Source organism: Hydractinia symbiolongicarpus, chromosome 13 (genome assembly GCF_029227915.1).
Source record: "Hydractinia symbiolongicarpus strain clone_291-10 chromosome 13, HSymV2.1, whole genome shotgun sequence".
NCBI classification, from domain to species: domain Eukaryota; kingdom Metazoa; phylum Cnidaria; class Hydrozoa; order Anthoathecata; family Hydractiniidae; genus Hydractinia; species Hydractinia symbiolongicarpus.
Window position 1 is genome coordinate 14,088,012 of NC_079887.1, and position 19,626 is coordinate 14,107,637.

Sequence of the window (19,626 nt, forward strand, 5' to 3'; positions counted from 1 at the left end):
TTTGGCCTTCATCGAAACAGAGAATACTGCAAGAAGAGTGCCCACTCATGCAAGTTAAATATAACCAGAACATGGGAGAGGTTAGGTGTCCTGTACCTTAATACAGCTTTCGAACGGATGTTCTCGTGATGTACTACCAAAGAAAAAACATGTTAAATAAAGTTTAAAAAATCTTTTTAAAAGGGGAAAGAGAAATCAAAAATGTCTAGAAATATTTTTAATGCCAAAAACATATAGCGAATCTGCCAACACATCATCGCGTTCAACGTTGTTTCAACCTTGCCCTTGTAATTAATACGTTTTACCATGGTTTTACAAAATTTATTTCTATACAGCTTAAATAGCATATAACATTTAAATGAATAACGTTTATAACGAATATTTGCAAGTGTGAATCACACTTGCAAATATTCACATCGCACTTGTAAATTGTGCTTACGAGTGTGATATTTCGCACACCATGGCACTCGTAATTTTTTTAACGGGTGCTTTTTGTAGCTCTGGCATAGTTTTATTCAAGAAATGGCCTGCTATGAGAATATTTGCAAGTGTGTTTCACACTTAACTATTTTTTGTTTTCCATAACATGTCATAATATGTTATTTAAGCTGTATAGAAATGATGTTTAAATACTAAGAAATCGTCTCTACGATTGCTTCAAATCGTATAATATTTTATTTGAATTGATCTCTATGCGATTTTATAAAGTGAAAATACCAATTTGGATCGTTTAAAAATCATAAAGACAACATCGTAGAAAGCGAAAATATCGCTGTAGATTGTTTAAAAATCAGGAAAACTGAATCGTAGAAAGCGAAGAGATCGATGTAGATCGTTTAAAAATCATAAAAAACGGATCGTAGACAGCGAAAAGATTGCCATAGATCGTTTAAAAATCATTAACACAGCATCGTAGAAAGCGCAGAGCTCGATGTAGATCGTTTAAACATCATGAATACGGGATCGTAGATTGCGAAAAGATCACCGTAGCTTGTGTAAAAATCATAAAAACAGCATCCTAGAAAGCGAAAATATCGTTGTAGATCGTTTAAATATCACGAAAGCTTTTTTCATCACTCTATAGCTAATATTTTAGAAAAAGAAAAATTCACAATTCAAAATTCATGTAAAAATATTAACCATGTGTATAATAGCAAAATGTGTATAAAAGAATTTATAAAAGCTTAAAAAAAATTGTTTTTTTAGTTTACATGCATTTTGAATAAGAATGTCAAATATAGTAAACGATACAACTTGTGGAATATCTGATATGGAGAAACCTAGAGGGCGTGGAAGAGGGCGTGGTATGATGCACAAAAAAGATACTCCAATTAAAGAAGGTAAGATTTGTTTTTTCAGAATTTCTCTGATTGAAATGTTGAACTTAGTCACTCATAAACACCTAAATTGATTTACAGTTTATACTCCATGAAGTACTAGTTCACAAACTTCCTTATGTTTTCTCTCTATTAAAAAATATTTTGATCAGGTTGACTTGCACTGTATACAATAGTATACAATAGCATAATAGTATATACAAATCTTATTTTTGCAAAAGCTTTCTCAAATTATCAAAATTATGATAAAGGCGAAATATAAAGTCATAGAACGATTTAAGAAGGCTTTGCAACACTTATTGTCAACTTAAATCCTTTCATGTACGTAGAAAATTGTGTAATTAAAAAATGCATATTTATATAAATTTCTTATATAAATCACTTTAGTTCTTCTAACGAAGTAAAAAATGGAAAAATAAATAAATAAATAACAAGAAAGCAAGACAAGCCTCTAATAATAATTCGATCTAAATTTATTTTTAGATCTTTCAGCTGCACCAGTTTCTAACACATTGAATTCTAATAGTGACAATAAAGATCACTCCTCTGACCAAAGTCCTAATAAACCAAGAGAAACTAAAGTTCGACGTACAAGAGCAGGATTTGAACCATATCAAGTTAAAAAGAAGGTTGCTGTCACCCCTCCAAAAGACAATGAAACCACCAAAACAAAGTTATTATCTTTAACTACTCAGGAAAAGAACAGTAATCATAAAACACGCTCCTCAAGCAATAGAAAACCAAAACCGCATAAAAAGCATTCAAACGAAAAGCCCTCAGGTTTTCATGGATCTCGAAATCAACACAGACAGAGACAGTCTTTGATTGCAAAAACGGAAGGAAACCATTTTCCTGAAAGGGAAGATTGGGATTTAGAGGCTTCCCTGCAGAATAATTCAAATAATGATAGCAACTGTGCCAATCCAACTGTGTCTATGGAGGAAAAAGACGAAAAAGAAAGTTCAACGTGTAATGGTGTCAGTATCAAAAATGATGATAAAATTATACTTAATAATAATAAACTACAGAAAAAGGAGGATATCAAGAGAAAAACTCAAGGTATTTCTTTACTAGAATGTCCGTGCACATGTAACATGTCTGGTGATAGAATTGACAATTGCATTGGTGAATGCAGAAGTAGGGAAGCAAGTCCAAGTTTAACAACCTCCATAACTACATTAAACTTAAACGACAGTATTGATAACAAGTTCTTAGTTGCCTCTCCTGTTGAGGCACAGGAGGAGGTTCCAGAACATTCTGTTTTAGATTCTGATGCAGAGAATGAAGAAGATGGAAATGCTTCTTTGCAAAATATATCAAATAACAAAGTAATAACTAAACATGATAATGATATCATCATGACAGAGAATAAGAAGAAAAGTAATGATCTCAGAGATAGTGATAGTAATAACAGTTTAGTAGGTTCAGAACCCTATGACTTTAGAGCTGGTTTAATTGATTGTTTACAAAATGAAATAGACCGACCCTCTTCAAAAAGCTCACTTTCAAGAACCAGTAGTTCTGGGGAATCGTCCCTAAGTAGAAAATTTTCAACAGGCTCAGATAGTTTGTTCACAGTAACGAAACCCTTCAAAGAAAACACTAAAAATATGGATACAGCATCTAATTTTGACAAAGCTAATTCAAATCAAATAACAACATCTGAGACCAACCATAATGTAAAACCGCGAAGTCAGATGAATAATATATTGTCAATACTTAATGAAAACAAAAGTAAAAGCACAGGTGATGCACAGCAAGATAGAGTCCAGGATAGGCGCAAGGTAAAAAACCGAGACGAAAAAAGAAAAGATAGATCACCTGCTGAGAAGAGAGATTCGCGACACAGAAATTCCAAACAGTTAAAAAATTTGCCAAATAAGAATATAGCTGATTCTGAAAATACCAATCATAAGGAAACTTCATCCAAAGGTGGACTTATAGTTTTACCAAAATCTGAATATATCGATGAATACGATAGATCGACAAATTATAGCACATCACCAAAGCATGTTCATTTTTCTGCAGATGCAGGTATGTATACAATATACTGTTTATGTCTAATTTGACATTCCATTTTTTTTATTTATTTATTCTTTTTTTAAATTGCATTATATTACGTGTATTAAATGGGTTAGATAAATTAGGTTATTCTAAATGTTCTATATATACAATTAATAAATAAATTGTCAAGTTCAATAAAAACAGTGAGTGTTAAATATAATAGCTAAAAAACAGACACACACATAAATAGCTGAAGAATATCACAATAAGAAAACTGAGAAGATATATTGAACAAATAAGGCCATAAGAGACGCTATTGAGGCCAAAAAAGTCAAAATCACACAGAAATTTGCTACAAATTAGAAAAGTTACTTCAATCCACACCACTAGCAACGTTATCTAGACCTTGGTCCCCAATATTCTCATATTGTCTGAATGGGACTCTTGAACCTCTCAGACAGAGTAGTAAGGCATGAGTTATTTCCATTGAGAGGCGAGTTGTAAGGCACGTTATTACAGTTCCATAATTTTCATTGTTTTTTTCCAAAAATTTATTCACTAGCATAGATAGAAACTTGCTGCACTCGTTTCCAACACCTCCATTGGTACCAACTATCAATGGTGTAAAAATGCCATGTTTGATTTCCAAAATACGGTGTAAATACTCTCTCTTTTTCTCGCTTGTGCCGCTGGAAAATTTTATGGGTTGCCTGATTTCTTAGTTAATGACTTAATACCTAAACCTCCTTCTGATGGTGGCAGTGATAGTAAATTGGGTTGCTCAACAGTTGTTCCACAATCTCCCCCAAAAAGTGTTGGAAAAAACTTATCGTTTAACAAGTTATCGATAGGCGAGACAAAATCGTCAAAACCTTCCATTGTTCGGAGAAAGTAAGTAAACTTCGACTGATAGGCTTTTGGTTTGTTTGTGGTTGAGAATCGGCTATTATGCAAAGAGTGTCAAGGTCTCTTTGCCATTTCTGTACTAGTTGTTCGCAATATTCCTGTTCGTACTCTTGTGATCCAATGCATGCTCCAAGATGTCTTTGGCCTTTCTAGGTTATTGTAACTGAGTCTTTGAAAATTTGTTTTGCTTCCTGTGCTAGTCTCTCAGATTTAAAAATTAAAACACACTTTTGCAGTTAACAAAGTACCCATGCTTCTCACCTATCTTTTCAAGTTCCAAATACCATCTATATAACGATGCTATTTTTTCTGCAGCACTTGCATCGTCAGCCAGCCAGACTTGATTGATAGTCGGCTCAAACGTTTTCAGTGCTTCGATTAGCATTACTGTACTAAGTGAGTACCACGGCATTGCTAGTGGGTCCCCTTGTGTTGTTCCTTCTTGTGATAGAATAGTATCACCACCTTGTATAAATAACTTGGATGGTGCACAGTACGTATTAACTAAGTAATTGGCGATTATTGGGCAAATCATTCTGATATTATGCAGTGCAACCGATCTATTTAGACAATTGAAAGCATTACTTGCATCAACGCGTAGGACTGTGTCTGTGTAATCTTCCTGATAAATGTTCCTCATTGAAGGTATAGTTGCTTCTGCACCTGCAGCGTGTCCTGCACACTTTTGTAAGGGGTCAATCAGCCTCTGTAATCTTGTTTTTACAATGCTGGCTAATGACTTTACCTACAATTCTTCGTTAGACTTCGCCTATCCCTATTGGACGTATACCTGGATTTTTGTCTAACGCAATAAGTTTTGATGAGATGTATCCTTCAAGTAGGCTGGGATGGTATGTCTTTGATGCTACATTTCTTGCAAAACTTGCAATCTCCCCATGAAATTCTTTACTAAGTTCAGCGTCCATTCCTGAAGGTCCAGCAGAACCTTTTGTTTTGAGTGCTGCCTGAAAACCGTTTTCTTCGTCAATTTAGTCAAAAAAACTACTGGGTGTACTGTGAATAGGCCCATGCAGTAAGGGTGTGTCGTGAACTGGTGAAGGCTGAGGATGTTTTGATTAAAGATCTTTCAAAACCTCCTCCAAGTCTCGAAGTACACCCGGCGATTCACAGTCTAAAAATTTTAATGCTGCTGAAAGCTTTCCTTCCATAACGAGCTTGGCGAAGATACGAGAAACATCTTCTATATTTCGTTGCCTTTTTCTCGAAACGAATCTACTCTGGATGAATCTCCCTTCCTGCATCAACTTGTCAAATTCGCCATTCTTCCACAGTATCACATGATGGCTTAGGCACTCAGAATGTTCCTTGGCCTTTGATTGAGAAGAAGGCTGTTGTAGCATGAGTGTTGAAAGTATCATGAAAGCTTTATTAGCTACCGTATTCAGTTTTGTGTTTAGATTAAACTGCCGTAGCCAAAAAGGTAATTCCTGAATGTAGCATTTCCCTGATTTTTCAGGAGGCACTCTGAACAAATTTTTCCTGAAGTTCAAAATTTCACTATAAATGTTTGAGACATGTGCGGCTAAACAATTACAAGGGACAATTCCCCATATTATTTCATCCTGGTTGCAATCTGAAGCATTTACTTCGATTCCAGGAAGATAGGGTACGCATAGTTCATTGTAATTTTCTAACTCAAGAGGTATTTCTATGTCTTCATACCCTGGCTCAGTTTCTACTGATAAATTCTCTTTAACGTTTTTGATATTGTTAACAACGTTGTTTATTGCTGTTGATGCAGTGTGATAAAGTGCAATAAAAACTCTACAACTGCTTTGATGAATCTTTAATCCCTTGACGGTTGAAAATGTTTTACTGCAGCTTTGGCAGGTAGAAACCATGCCGTAGTTGTTTTGTAACTTATGTTCACATGAATATTCACATGAAATTTCAATATATCCTCTAGTATTTATCACCACAAAACTCAACCAAATCAGTTGGCATCACTCCAACAATAAACATTGTTTTCTTTGCGAAGTTCAAATAATATAACCAAAGAAATTGTCAAAAACAATTATCAATACTTAAAACACATCTGCACTTTCCAATGACTGGACATTCGCGTGAATCACGCGCTTTCGATATTTTTTTTGATTTTTTCAATTACACATGCCCCAATTTTATGATCAGCGAGCACGTTTATAACCACTTTTTATTAAATCTTTTGAAATCTTACACAAGGCTAAACCCCATACTTTTGATTTATATTTAGGTCAAGAAAACCCTCCAGCTGATAAAAAACAAATAATTAATCAATATTTAACGGAAATCAAAGACAAGCATTATCAACTTAAAAAACTGTTGGCACGTGGTTTTCAGTCTCTGGAGTCAATTAACGTGATGTTGCGGGCATCAGAAATGATTCAGCAAAAATATGGAGAGTTGATTATAACATACCAAGATTACGCATTTCGTTATGATTACGAGAGCTCTCTTTGGAAGAATGCTTTTCATAATATTATTTCTTGCTTCAGGTGCGTATATAGCAAAAATGTCATGTGTCTCTCATAAGTACCAAGGAACTGAAAAAAAGAATAATGACTTTCAGAAATTGAAATCTGCTTTTAAATCATTAACCTCAAACATTACGCATTTAAAAGTACTATCTTCCATAGTTTTTAATTAAAGGGGCTACGAACCGGTTAAAATGATCACATTCTGTATATCCCACACACATATTAAAAATCCAACAAACCCGTTTTGCGTAATGAACAGACCAACGCACTTTGCTCATTGCTTCAATATTTTTTTTTGAAAAGTGTTTTACAAAGAAATTTTACAGCGAGACTCATTCTGGATGAAAACATGACTAGGGCTGGAGAAGATAATTCTAGCCAGAAAAATATTCAGTTTTTTTTCGCTGCCATCAGCTCGACTTTCATGTGAGTCCCTAAAGTCGAAAACCAAGAGCTTTTCTGTAGCCCCTTTAAGATGTGAAAAGGCCTAACCACCAAAGTTTATTCTCAAAGAATTTATTGAAATATATCATTCAGTTAATTCTTGGAGAGATCTTTGGAAGACCATTTGAGAAGGTTATTTCTTGTCATAGATTTTAATTGGGGCTAAGTACAAAAGTTATTTACCTTTATTTCGTGATTTTTTTGGCATGTGAAAGTTTCTGACTCTAAAGTATTATCAAGATAAATATATTATCATACATTTTGCATTATGTCTTGCTTATGTTCTGGAAATCACTTTAAACATGTATATAAACAAGTGTTGTCAATTTAATGTCTTTTTAGAGAATTTTTAGAGAACAAAACTGTTGCACCCTCTACATTGCAAGAGATTGGTAAGCAATACTGGAATTTTTTGCAGAATGGTGTACAGTTTTTAGACTCGCTTACTCTCCAATTACAAGAAGAAGGAAGATTTGATTTAGATGATTATTTAAACGATCCTGTAAAGATGACATCTTGCGCAAAACAGGTAGAATTGCTTAACTTCTTTCATTTTCATACTACATTGGTGGACATTGTAAACAAATTGTCTGGGGACCTTATTCTACCCATCTACATGTTAAATATATGTGTGAACTCCAACTTTAGCATTTTTTTTGTAACTCCTGCATAAAAGTCCCTCAAAAATGGTATGAATTGAGAAACACAAATCATTGAATTCTTTTTCACAAGATTATCAAAATTTTACGAAGTTCACAAAATATTAAGAAAAGTTAACTCTGCAAAAATTAGCTCTCATGAAAATTAGTTCAAATGAAAATTAATCTCTTAAGGTAATTAATAGTACATTTCCGTAAAATACAAATTTTAAGATTTGCTAATACAAAATGAAAATTAGATGTGTCTTTTGATTTAATTAAATTAATTTTTCCTTATGTAGCATATATCTGTATTTTTTTTAGATAAAGTTTGCCCTACGTAGTTGCCACCTGTTGCTTATTTTTATTGGTGACCTGGAACGATACATTGCTCAATTGCAACAAGAAAACAACTTTGAAAAGGCACAAGTATGTTACAAACAGGCTCAAATATTAGCACCGAAAAATGGAAAATCTTATAATCAATTAGCAGTGGTAGCTGTGATGACAAAACACAAACTTGACGCTGTGTATTATTACACCCGTAGCTTGCAAGCGAGCAATCCCATTTTAACCGCCAAAGATCGTCTAACTTCTATTTTCCAAGAAATTAAAAAGAAGGTAGTTAGTTGACTTTCTTAGTCACATGCATTTGTTTGATCTTGTTATGACAGGTGTTTATTTGAGCTTTTTAGGTTTTGTCCTAGTACTCATAGAATTGTGATTATTTTAGGCTGCAGTATATAGACAGAAACATAATACAATTGCTGACACAGTTATCACATCAAATAGTGTTGGACTTTCCTTTGCCACCTCTAACTCAAACAACTTTGATCGAAATACAAAAAAGAAGAATGCAGATCATTTACGGTAAGACAAATCTCAATAAGTTTTCTTGAGTAACACTTGAGTAGACCACATTTAATTTTGAACAGTTCAAAGAAAGTCCTCACCACTAGATGTTTGTATAAAATCAAATCTGTTTAAGATGGTCACTCAGGGGGGGAAGGCCAGTAGCAAGTAGATCAACTGATTTTCAAATGTGTTTAATAATAATTATTTTATTAATTTGTGCTTGAAAATTGGCTATTGGCTGCACTGAGGAGATATGAGTGACACAGGATTTTTACTTAAATGCTTGAAAGTTCTTTAAACAACCTGTTTTTCTATTTAAGAGATGAAATCTGGATATTTTACCGTAATAATCATATGTTTAAAGTCATGCTAACTGACTGCAACGAAATCATCAACCTCACACCCAGTTCTCAACTTGCTAAACAACAACAAAGAAATGAAGACTTAGAAGTGATTATACATGACAAATTGACCTTGAAAAAGGTATGTATATTCTCAGACATGTGATGTCTTTGTAACGTGATACCAATTGAAACTGCTGCTTTGCTGGCACATTGCACTCACATTGCATTAAAAATGCCAATAAACAACCACTCTATTTGAGTTCATCAAAGACAGAATAGACTTCTTTCATGTCATATTGGCTTTGTATGTGCAAATTTAAAAATGTAACAAGGCACTTCCTTTATTTTTATTTATTTATTTTTTTTTTTGCTTTTCCTCATTGCCTCTTGCTGGTATTTTCCAATTTTGTTCCAAAAGTTATATCTGACATGCCACCCAAAAATGTTGTTTACCTACCCATTTTTAATAGAAAAGGGCTGTCAGTTCAAACGAGGTTTGAAAAGATATGCAATGTTGAAAAGCAAACAAAAATTTGTAGCTATAGTAATACGAGAAGCAGATTTTGTTTTCTTTCCATTTTGCAAGTTTGATTTTTAAAACTAGTTGTGTGATCTCTGCTGTTATTGCTTTAGGTTAATCATGGTTTTATTGTCCATTTTCTGTTTCTTCATTGCAAGTTATACACCAACATAGGGTAAATTTTGTTATCTGCTTCAATAAATAGTTGCACGAACACAACATTTTAAAATGCTTTAATTCTTTCAAATATACCTCTAATTTATTTAACAACCTTTTAATCCTGTGTTTTTTTCTGTTTATTTGCATTTGTTTTTTTATTTGCAGGCTTGAAGAGTTTACCTCTGTTCATGAAGAAACGCTATCAGATTTAACAACTTTATTAGCATATCCAAAAGCTTCAAGTGTCAAACTCAAAAATCTTATGAAATACATGGCCATCAATATTTTCATGATTCATAATTTAATTGAGAAGCAAGGTCTGTCTGTTATTTTTTGTAAATTTATTTTATTTATTTATTGATGCATGTCCCTCCACCGATTTCCCTGATTCACTGGTTTCCATGCCAGACCCCTTGGAATTTAAAGCTAAAAGAACTGATAATGTACTCATTCAAATTTGGGACATTGAGGAAGGGCGCTTATCCAAGGCAGCTGATCTTTTTAGTGATGGTCCTCATTAATTATATTGAAAAGATAATAAAATTATTTTCAAATGCTTGAAGATGAAGAAAACAATTTCAATTTAAAAAGTTTTTGTGAAAATCTTACATAACATCACTACTTGAAAATTCTACGAACCAACTTGGTTAAATAATTTTGGTGTTTTAGCATTATTGAATAATTTCCATAACAAGAAACTTTTCAATAAAGTTGCAACATTATTTTCTATATGGAAGATTAATAAGTATTTCCGCTCTATGTACTTACGAGAAAGGTAAAAATAATATTACACTACAGTAAATAATACCAGTAAAAGAAATTAGTATTAAAAATTTAGCTTTCTTTTTAGATCATAATGAAGTAATAGCTGGTACAGCCTTGGATTATGCGATTGTATTTGGCATGGACATGTTTGCTGTTATTTGCAAACATTGCAGTAATCTTCTGACTGCGGACCCAATCAGTGAGTTTATGCCGATTTTTTCCAATAACAATCTCTTTCTTTTTCTGTAGTGAAAATTTATTATAAGGGAAAAGAACGAAAAATGTGTGTGATAAGTTTAGATGAAAATTTCGCATCGAAAACTAAAATCTAAAAATTTGAATTTTTTAGAAAATCTAACAGGAATTATTAAATTAGGGTTTAAAAATTGCATGTTTACCATTTACCACAAAAAAGAGAATATAAATGAAACTTCACAACGTTATGTAAAGACATTTTACATGTTACAACTGTAAAAATAGGACATTTTAATAAAAAAAGTGATTTTTCAACTGACTTTAAAAGAAAGTTGCAAAGACATCAGAAATAAGGAAAAATTCAAAAAAAAGAAAGAATATTGGTATTTGTGAAAAAAATACAAAATTTTAGTATTCGGAAACAAGGCAGATTTGCAAACAGTAATCCTGCATCTTATCTTAAAGTAGTCTGCGGTCGGTTTTCGAACAAACACATTTGAACTAATAAAAAATGCCAAAAAAAGTTTACTTTTTCTTTACATTTGCATTTTTAGATCATAGCTTAGTAGTTCAATTTCTTCCTGCTGTAAGGATATGGCTTCGTTGGCTATCTCAACACTCGTCTATTGTGGCGAAATCGTCCGTCAGGTTTGTAGTCTGTCTAACCAGAGATGACCATTATTTTTATATTTTCTCAAAACTTTTGTAAGCTAGAGTACATATTTTTTCATGTAGTTCGATGCTTGATCTCTGGGCAAGTGTTTGTGAGTTATTGAATGTTATTGAAAGTGCAGAGGTGATTGATCCAGTTCCAAGTAAGTTTCTCTTGTGATAACATGCAAATGATGCATTTTTGTTGTGCTAGTGGTATTCTTAACAAGCGTTAATTGAACTATAGTTTTCAAGACACCTGTACTGTTTTATTAAGGGAAACCAGGAGGACATATATTGCTGTGAAAAGCATATTTTCTCGAGTCAGCTTTAAATTCCAAATATTCCTACAACAATGTTAAGTATTATAAGGGTCAAGTTGCTTGCATCTTTCGAATCAAACATGTATAACTTATAAACAATATAAATAAAAGGCCTACCCGAGATGCAAATCTGGCCTTTTCTTTTGAAAGGTTTTAGGAGAGTTAAAATGCAGGATCACTGGTACCTACCACTTTAAACAGCTTAGTTTCTGTCAAGTGGGACGTCAGTGATGTGGCGAAAGGTGACAGGACCACATCCCTTGTTGTATTTGTCACGAGTGTTTAAATGGGCCATTGTAGAAGACACATGCGTAAGAAGTAGAAGGTTAAAATTTGAAAAATAGCACGAATAGAAAAGTGAAGGGTAAAATAAGCTGGAGTTAACCAAGGGTGGGATGACAAAACTAACTGTATCAACAGATCAAGTGTTTAGGATTGTGAATTATTGGTTATAGGTGATAACGAGAATGTCAAGAACGTATATTTATTAGAAGACCTGGATCTTGCTGGTTTTAAACCCTTGACACCTGTTCTTACTTATCGCTCGTTGTCAAAAGAGGAGGAGGTTAGTATCGAAGTTGTCCAGTTATAAAACCCTGTCTAAATTTCCTTTTTTTTAAAAACCAAACACCTAAAGAAAACAGTGATCCTTCCATTTTTTACTTTATTGGCAAGTGTTTACCAATCTTGTTCAGATCAATCATTTATGGCCGTTTTATATTACACCGACATATTTTGAACTTGTCGATGTTCACAAGCGAAGGACTCAGGATCTTACGCTATTTGCTTAGCTCTGAAATCTCAGCCTGTACTAATTCTTACTGATGTCTGCCCGTCCTATTCTTTATTTTCTACCTTTGCATGTTGTCATGTTAATTGTTCCAAAATGCAGACATCACAGGAACTGTCACTAGTGCAGTTTCGATGTTCTTTAACCAGCTTACATATCGACCCAAGGATGACAGCTGCGGAGCATTCTTTCGACCAAGCTGTTTGACAATTTTGAAACGTAGCCAAAGAAATTCCAAACAAATTACGAACAAACTTGTAGTTGATAAGTAAGTTAACTGGCAATAGGTACGAAAGTAGTTCGAGATAATTAATTCCTAATTTGTCCGTGATTCGAGTTTATGAGTGATATGTGTAAGGAACTGTATACACAGGTTCAAGACCAAGACAAAATGTTTGAATATAATAAGTTTTGGTGTCTAATTTCCCAGTAAAAAAATATATATATATATATATATTTCATTGTTACTGTCAATTTATTGTGCCCTCCTTAAAAAATCTACTAGCGTTAAAATACCAGTACCACTATTCACATTACCACCTGCCGTCACATTTTGCTGTTGTTGTTGTGTTTTAGGAAATTGGGTGTTATAACCTCCGTATATGTGACATGAAAAAATTAATCAATAAAATAGATGAACATGGTCAATTACCGTTTGCACTCGACGAGAGCGAGAATGTGTATAAGCCTGTACAGTCAACAGTAGTTTCGTCCTCACCTTCAAAATTACCGAAAATGTTAGAAGACGAAGATGAAGTCGAGGTAATGTATTGACGACAGAAATAAATCTCCCGCCGTGGGTACATGTCGGTGGTTATAGTTATTTTTAAGTAATGTATGCAGGACAGAAATATCTCTCTTTTCGTGTGTGACTAACAACCAATTTCTAAGAACTCTAGCCTCGTTTTTTGTAATTATTATGCTATTTGTTATTGTCTCATTCTCTATTTGCTCCTCCCTATGGTTAGTACATACGTCGGAAATGCGCTGGGCGCGTTTAAATACAAAAAATTGAAGAATCTAACTTTGTTTCTGTTTATCCCATTTTATAAAATTGGACTACTATTTCCTTAAAAAATTAGTTTATTCATTTGTTCTCGCACTCAAATTTAATGTCCTGATTCAAATTTTTATTTTTAAAAAAATATTTAAAACCATTTTCATTTAATTAGGTTTCTGAAGATGTTGTGATAGAGGACGAGGAGGAAGACTATGGGTAAGTTCGTTTTTATTTGACTAACTGAGGTATACTGAATATATACGCGTTACTAAACCTTTAAGATCTGTTTCAAACCTTAAACTATGTACCATAAACCATCTCATTTAATGTATTTCTTCCTTATTCACTAGGGATGTGTCGCATGTTGACCAGTTAAAGGTATGCAGGATTTTTTGTTTTTGAACAGTCTCACGTAGTCATTCTTATTAGCCTTTCCATGGTCATTTGTAGGCAAATTTAATTCTGATTTTGCCAAAAACCTTTAAAATATTGATCTTTCAAAGAATTTAGCTTAAGATTCGATGCTGGCAACTACGCATTTAATTTAAAAATCCTCACCATTTACGATTTTTTTCTTAGACAATGTTCCACTTCGCTAATAATTTTTCTTTTTCGTACTGCACCGCGAAACAGGAAATGGACCCTAAAGAAATATCTCCGTGAGGTGGAAAACAGGCGTTATTGTCTTAAAAAATTTACTATAGATTTTATATTTGTACAAATAAAAGTTCTTTTAACCTTGTAGACTTTGAAAGCGACGTTAACGAAACAAATACAAGATCAAGAATCGCAGAGGCAAACAGCACTTGTAAGTCACAATCAATTAAATTATATGATATCCAGCTGGACGAATCTGGGTACAGACGTTATGTTTTTTGGATCCAAGACATTTTAAGAGATGTTTCCTACCTAATGTTTAGTCAAGGTGTAACAGTCTTTTACTACATTTTTTTTCGTTCGCTCGTTCACTCGTTCGTTCGTTCGTTCTAGTATTTAAACAAAAATTTAGGCAGTGCTGGAAAGTCACAAATCACAAGGTCGACATCTTTCAGAAAATTCACCAGCTTATTTGGTAGCAGATACGAACTGTTATATCGATCATCTGCAGTACATTATACAACTACTGGATTCGAATGATTTTACTCTGATTGTACCTCTCATCGGTAAGCACGTTTTCCGTTTTTTATATCACTTTAAGTTATGTATGGTGGTTGATTTAGTGAATACTGTAAATGACGGATAAAACCCCCAGGGCGATTAGTTAAAAATTTCATCTTAACAGGGGGCGCTTATTAGAACAGGGGCGCTTATTTACAAATTTTTCCTAACCCCATGGCGCTTATTGAGCACAGGCGCTTAATCTGTCATTTACGGTAACGAAATCTTAGAATTATGTGATAAAAACCGTTTCGATGGCACTACACTGTGGATGGCTTTTTAAACCGTGTTGCCCCTGAATAATTTTTTTTGTATATTTAAACGCGTTAATTTTTTAAAAAAGTTTTTTTTTTTGTTCTATTTAGTCCTCACTGAACTGGATGGATTGAAAGTGGGATCGTATTATGACGAAAAGAAGTTTCAGGAAAAACAAAGGAATGTACAAGAATATGCCAGGTTCGAATTGCAAGCTTTAATTCTCTTTTTGTTACTTTTTTTAGCTGAAAGCATTTAGTGCAGGCCTATCAATAAGAAAATAACACCGGAGCAATAAATCGCTCCCCCAAGGTTACAATAATTTAAACTGGGCGAGCAATCTGAATAAATAGAATAAGTTTATAAATGCATATTTTATCACAAACTCTTTTTTTTATATATTTTGGTTCTTTTTTACTGTAAATAATAAAAAAGGAAACATTGATTTCCATGTGAGATGAATTGATATTGCTCAGCAAGAAAAACTTTTTTTGTGGAATTGGGGGAGCAATTAATGGCTCAGCTAGTTTCTCATTTCTTAGAATTGGGAGAGCCTTTGCGGGAGCAAAAGCAATTGTTCTCCCCTTATTGATAGGCCTGTTAGTGTTAAGTAAATCCAGGCGTCTGTGGTTGTTGTTGTTCTTGTTGTTTTTGACGTTGCTGTTTTTTTTCTTGTCGTTGTTGTTGTTCTCGTCGTTTTTCGTTGTTGTCTTAATTGTTGTTGTGGTTGTTTGTTTTTTTACATTTGTTGTCGTTTTTCGTTGTTGTCTTAATTGTTGTTGTGGTTGTTTGTTTTTTTACATTTGTTGTCGTTTTCTTTGTTGTTTTAATTGTTGTTGTGGTTGTTTGTTTTTTTACATTTGTTGTCGTTTTCGTTGTTGTCTTAATTGTTGTTGTGGTTGTTTGTTTTTTTACATTTGTTGTCGTTTTTCGTTGTTGTCTTAATTGTTGTTGTGGTTGTTTGTTTTTTTACATTTGTTGTCGTTTTCGTTGTTGTCTTAATTGTTGTTGTGGTTGTTTGTTTTTTTACATTTGTTGTCGTTTTCGTTGTTGTCTTAATTGTTGTTGTGGTTGTTTGTTTTTTTACATTTGTTTTCGTTTTTCGTTGTTGTTTTAATTGTTGTTGTGGTTGTTTGTTTTTTTACATTTGTTGTCGTTTTTCGTTGTTGTCTTAATTGTTGTTGTGGTTGTTTGTTTTTTTACATTTGTTGTCGTTTTTCGTTGTTGTTTTAATTGTTGTTGTGGTTGTTTGTTTTTTTACATTTGTTGTCGTTTTCGTTGTTGTCTTAATTGTTGTTGTGGTTGTTTGTTTTTTTACATTTGTTGTCGTTTTTCGTTGTTGTCTTAATTGTTGTTGTGGTTGTTTGTTTTTTTACATTTGTTGTCGTTTTTGTTGTTGTCTTAATTGTTGTTGTGGTTGTTTTTTTTTTTTAACATTTGTTGTCGTTTTTCGTTGTTGTCTTAATTGTTGTTGTGGTTGTTTGTTTTTTTACATATGTTGTCGTCGGTGTTATGGTTGTTGCGGTGTAAGAGAGTGGCCGTGGTCGTTTTTGCTGTTGTGTTGAAGAATTTAGGTCGTTTTTTCTTTTAGATTATCTGTGGATGTATTGGAAGATCGGTTTAGTCGGCAGGACTCCAATATACGCGCCATCACTAGTAGCGGGACGGAGATGTTAACGATAGCGTTCCGCGCAGAAGAATTGTCGAGTGACAGGGTGAGTACTCCTTCGCGGTGATGATAATTTTTCTTTTTGTTTGAAAATAAAGCCAATAAATTAAGATTACGAAATAGGTGGAAAAGATTTCTAACTTTTATTATTTTAAATTTTTATCCAGGGTACAAACGATGATGTGATTTTATCTTGTTGTTTAAAATACTGTGAAGAACAAATAATACGTACGGAAGGTAAGTCAAAAACTTTTGGACGCAATCAGGAAGTTAGTGATATCCAAGCTGTGATAGGGGGGAATGTTTTAAGCACATGCTAGGCATATTGCTAAGCCTTAATGAGTTCTTCTTTTTTCTGGTGAGTATTTTAATTAGACAGCCTTCTCTTTTTTCTTGTACAATGAAACTTAGTTAACCCTGTTATATTTTGCATCGTCAATTATACCTTTAGTTTTTTTCTTGGATTGTTTTGAAAAATAATGATATATAGCTCACGAATAAGAATTATGAATATATAGGCCACGGTTCAGTTTTTAATTTGTTTCTTCAATTAGCAAACGTTAGCAGGCTTTAGTTTTAATAATGTTTTCAGCAAGATGTTTTTGTATTGAAATTTTTAAATTTTTGCATATAAAGTTTTCGAGGTTTTTTTTTTTCGCGCATCAATGATTGTGTAAAAAAAAAATAAAAAACATTCACTTTTTTTGTTTAAAACCGAGAATTTTACTAGTCTTGTTATTTGTGGGAGAATTTAAACTTGTGTTGTGAATTTTTTTTCAGATGATACTAGTGTCGTACGTCGTAACGTCGTTCTTTTGACAAATGATCGAAATTTACGAGTAAAAGCGCATACCCGTTTTGTACCAACAGTCGATATTGCGACGTTTATGAAAATGGCGAAATTTGTTTCGTGAAATTTCATTTAGAGTCGTGTTTATATTATATTTTTTATTTTTAATGTGTATAAATTTCAAATTATCTATCTAAAGTTTTTTGTTGTGGTTTTATAATACCTCTATTACCCGAAGGAGACTGGAAACTAATACTACACACGTGATCATTTGTATGGCTAATAAGTTTAAAAGAGTAATTCACTGTTAAAAAGGTTTTCCATACTACTGTCGTGCAACACGTGACTATTAGTATATGGCCGTGCTTGAAACTGCTCTATAGTCGCACGGGGATTGCATAAGTTATTGTTGTTTATTTGATATTTTTTGTATATGCTATTACCACGTGTAAACCGGGACTTGCCTGTACTGGTCATAGATATTTGTGAAAATTGTGCTTAAAAGTAAACTGCTTTTTGGTTAGCCTTTCCGTGGTGAATTTTTGAGGTGAACTTTTGAGGTGAATTTGAATGATTTTCCTAAAAATCCTATGTTTAAATGTTTGTGTTAGAACTTTAAAAGATCAAGACAGTATCAAAGTTCGTCTGTATTTATTTGTTTATATTCAAATATAAACCTCTCTTCCATGGTTCTAAGAAGCTGTGGAATATATGTGAGAAATCTAGTCATGTTTTATCATAGTTGAAATAAATTTTTACTGATTCTTCCGTTGTCATGTTTTTTCTTGGAACCCAGAATGTTTTTATTAAAATAAATTGAGGTGATGTCAAGGGTTTGAAAATGCCATTGTGCTTTGAAGATCACTGGGACAGGGTTGTTTATATTGCTTTTAGCAGCTCGATTTTTCAAGATTTTGTCTACATATTTTCTTCGGTGTTCAAGTATCGAAAATTATTTTGGCTAAGGAAGTCACAAAAATTGTTGTTTTACGGTTTGGACTTTTCAACTGATTTTCGTGAAAACTATTTTAAAGGCTCCGGCAAAAAAAAAAGGGCATTTTATATGAAAAGGCTGGAAAAGTTCTCTACGAATTTGTATTTTTTTATTTAAAACTAAAAATCTGCATGTGACTGAGTGACTATTTATATGGAAAGTATGACGGGTTTAAATCCGAGAGCAAGCAGAAACGGGATCTCGGTTCCCCCAACATTACTAAAACAAGAAAGCCACATGGCTTTGGGTCTGGTGAACTCTCTCTCTTAAAAACGTGTGTAGTATAAGCTACCGTTTGTCAAGCCCTATTTCTAGAAATCATAATGTCTTTACAGTATGAATGAGCCTAAGTTTCTAGAAAGACTGAGTCGACACTTTTTAGAGGTAGAAACTGTTAAAACATATGTCATTGGAAAACTTTTAATTCATAGAATATCTATTTAGAATAGAGAATATAATTTTTTGACTGAAAAAAGATAAAATATGCAAATATTTTTAATAAAATTCTTTTATAAAGTTCAATGCGAGTTGTCCATATATTATTAGAACGCAGAAATCTTTAGATTGATAATTTTCTTTCAACTTTAGCGAGACGATATCTCTCGATATCATTCTGTACACGTTTTCATTTTGTCACATTATCCAAAGATGTTTTCGCTGCCACCGCAAAATAAAACTATATTATCGCTGATACAGTTTGTATGATTCACAGAGAGCATTCTAGTTCCCAGAGCTTTTTGAGATAAACCCCGAGGCTTTTTTTTAAAGAGCTTTAGAGTCGAATGCAGAAAAGGAAAACGCTTAGCAGCCTTTTTTAATTTTTCGTATTGCCATAGCAATCGATAACACCATCGGCTAGGTATTTTAACAACTTTGGTAGATATTTTCAACTTTAGGCATATGTAATATCATGGAAGCCTAGTAAGAACGTTTCTTTGGGTTAACGGGGGAAGTGGGAGGGGGTTAGCACAACACCAGCCGTTAAATTTCATTTATCTTCCTGATATAATCTCGGACGGCAAGACATTGATAGAGAAGACAAAAAGCCTAGGGACGAGATTGACTTATCCAAGGTACTCTAGAGTACTTAATAAAATAATTAAAAAATTTATATCAATTTTTTTGCTAAAGTTTCACGAAAAAGATTAAAGGCTGAACTACACCAAGTAAAAAGTTGAAATAGGGAATGTAGCATTTTAACTTGATCCTTAACCTCAGCATAAAAAAGCCACAAAAGTATCTGGTGCATTGATTCATTATAAACATAAAAACCTTAGTTTCTCCCTTAGGTGCTGCGTCTAGGTAATATAGTAAAAAGACTATGCCCAACCTCGTCTCCAAGGGCCTCGTGG

General features: G+C 33.3%; 1 protein-coding gene across 1 annotated transcript; it reads left to right on the top strand.

Moving 5' to 3' along the window:
- Positions 1-884: 884 nt before the first annotated feature.
- Positions 885-18,048, top strand: LOC130623351 (telomerase-binding protein EST1A-like). Its single transcript, XM_057438823.1, has 22 exons — positions 885-1,340; positions 1,821-3,371; positions 6,481-6,742; positions 7,511-7,697; positions 8,131-8,427; positions 8,540-8,676; positions 8,982-9,144; positions 9,639-9,700; positions 9,850-10,001; positions 10,535-10,648; positions 11,199-11,292; positions 11,380-11,459; positions 12,074-12,183; positions 12,985-13,170; positions 13,581-13,624; positions 13,759-13,786; positions 14,154-14,216; positions 14,418-14,571; positions 14,932-15,022; positions 16,413-16,536; positions 16,658-16,727; positions 17,271-18,048. The coding sequence occupies exons 1-22, from the start codon at positions 1,229-1,231 to the stop codon at positions 17,402-17,404; spliced, it is 4,215 nt and encodes a 1,404-aa protein (XP_057294806.1). The 5' UTR covers positions 885-1,228; the 3' UTR covers positions 17,405-18,048.
- Positions 18,049-19,626: the final 1,578 nt, after the last annotated feature.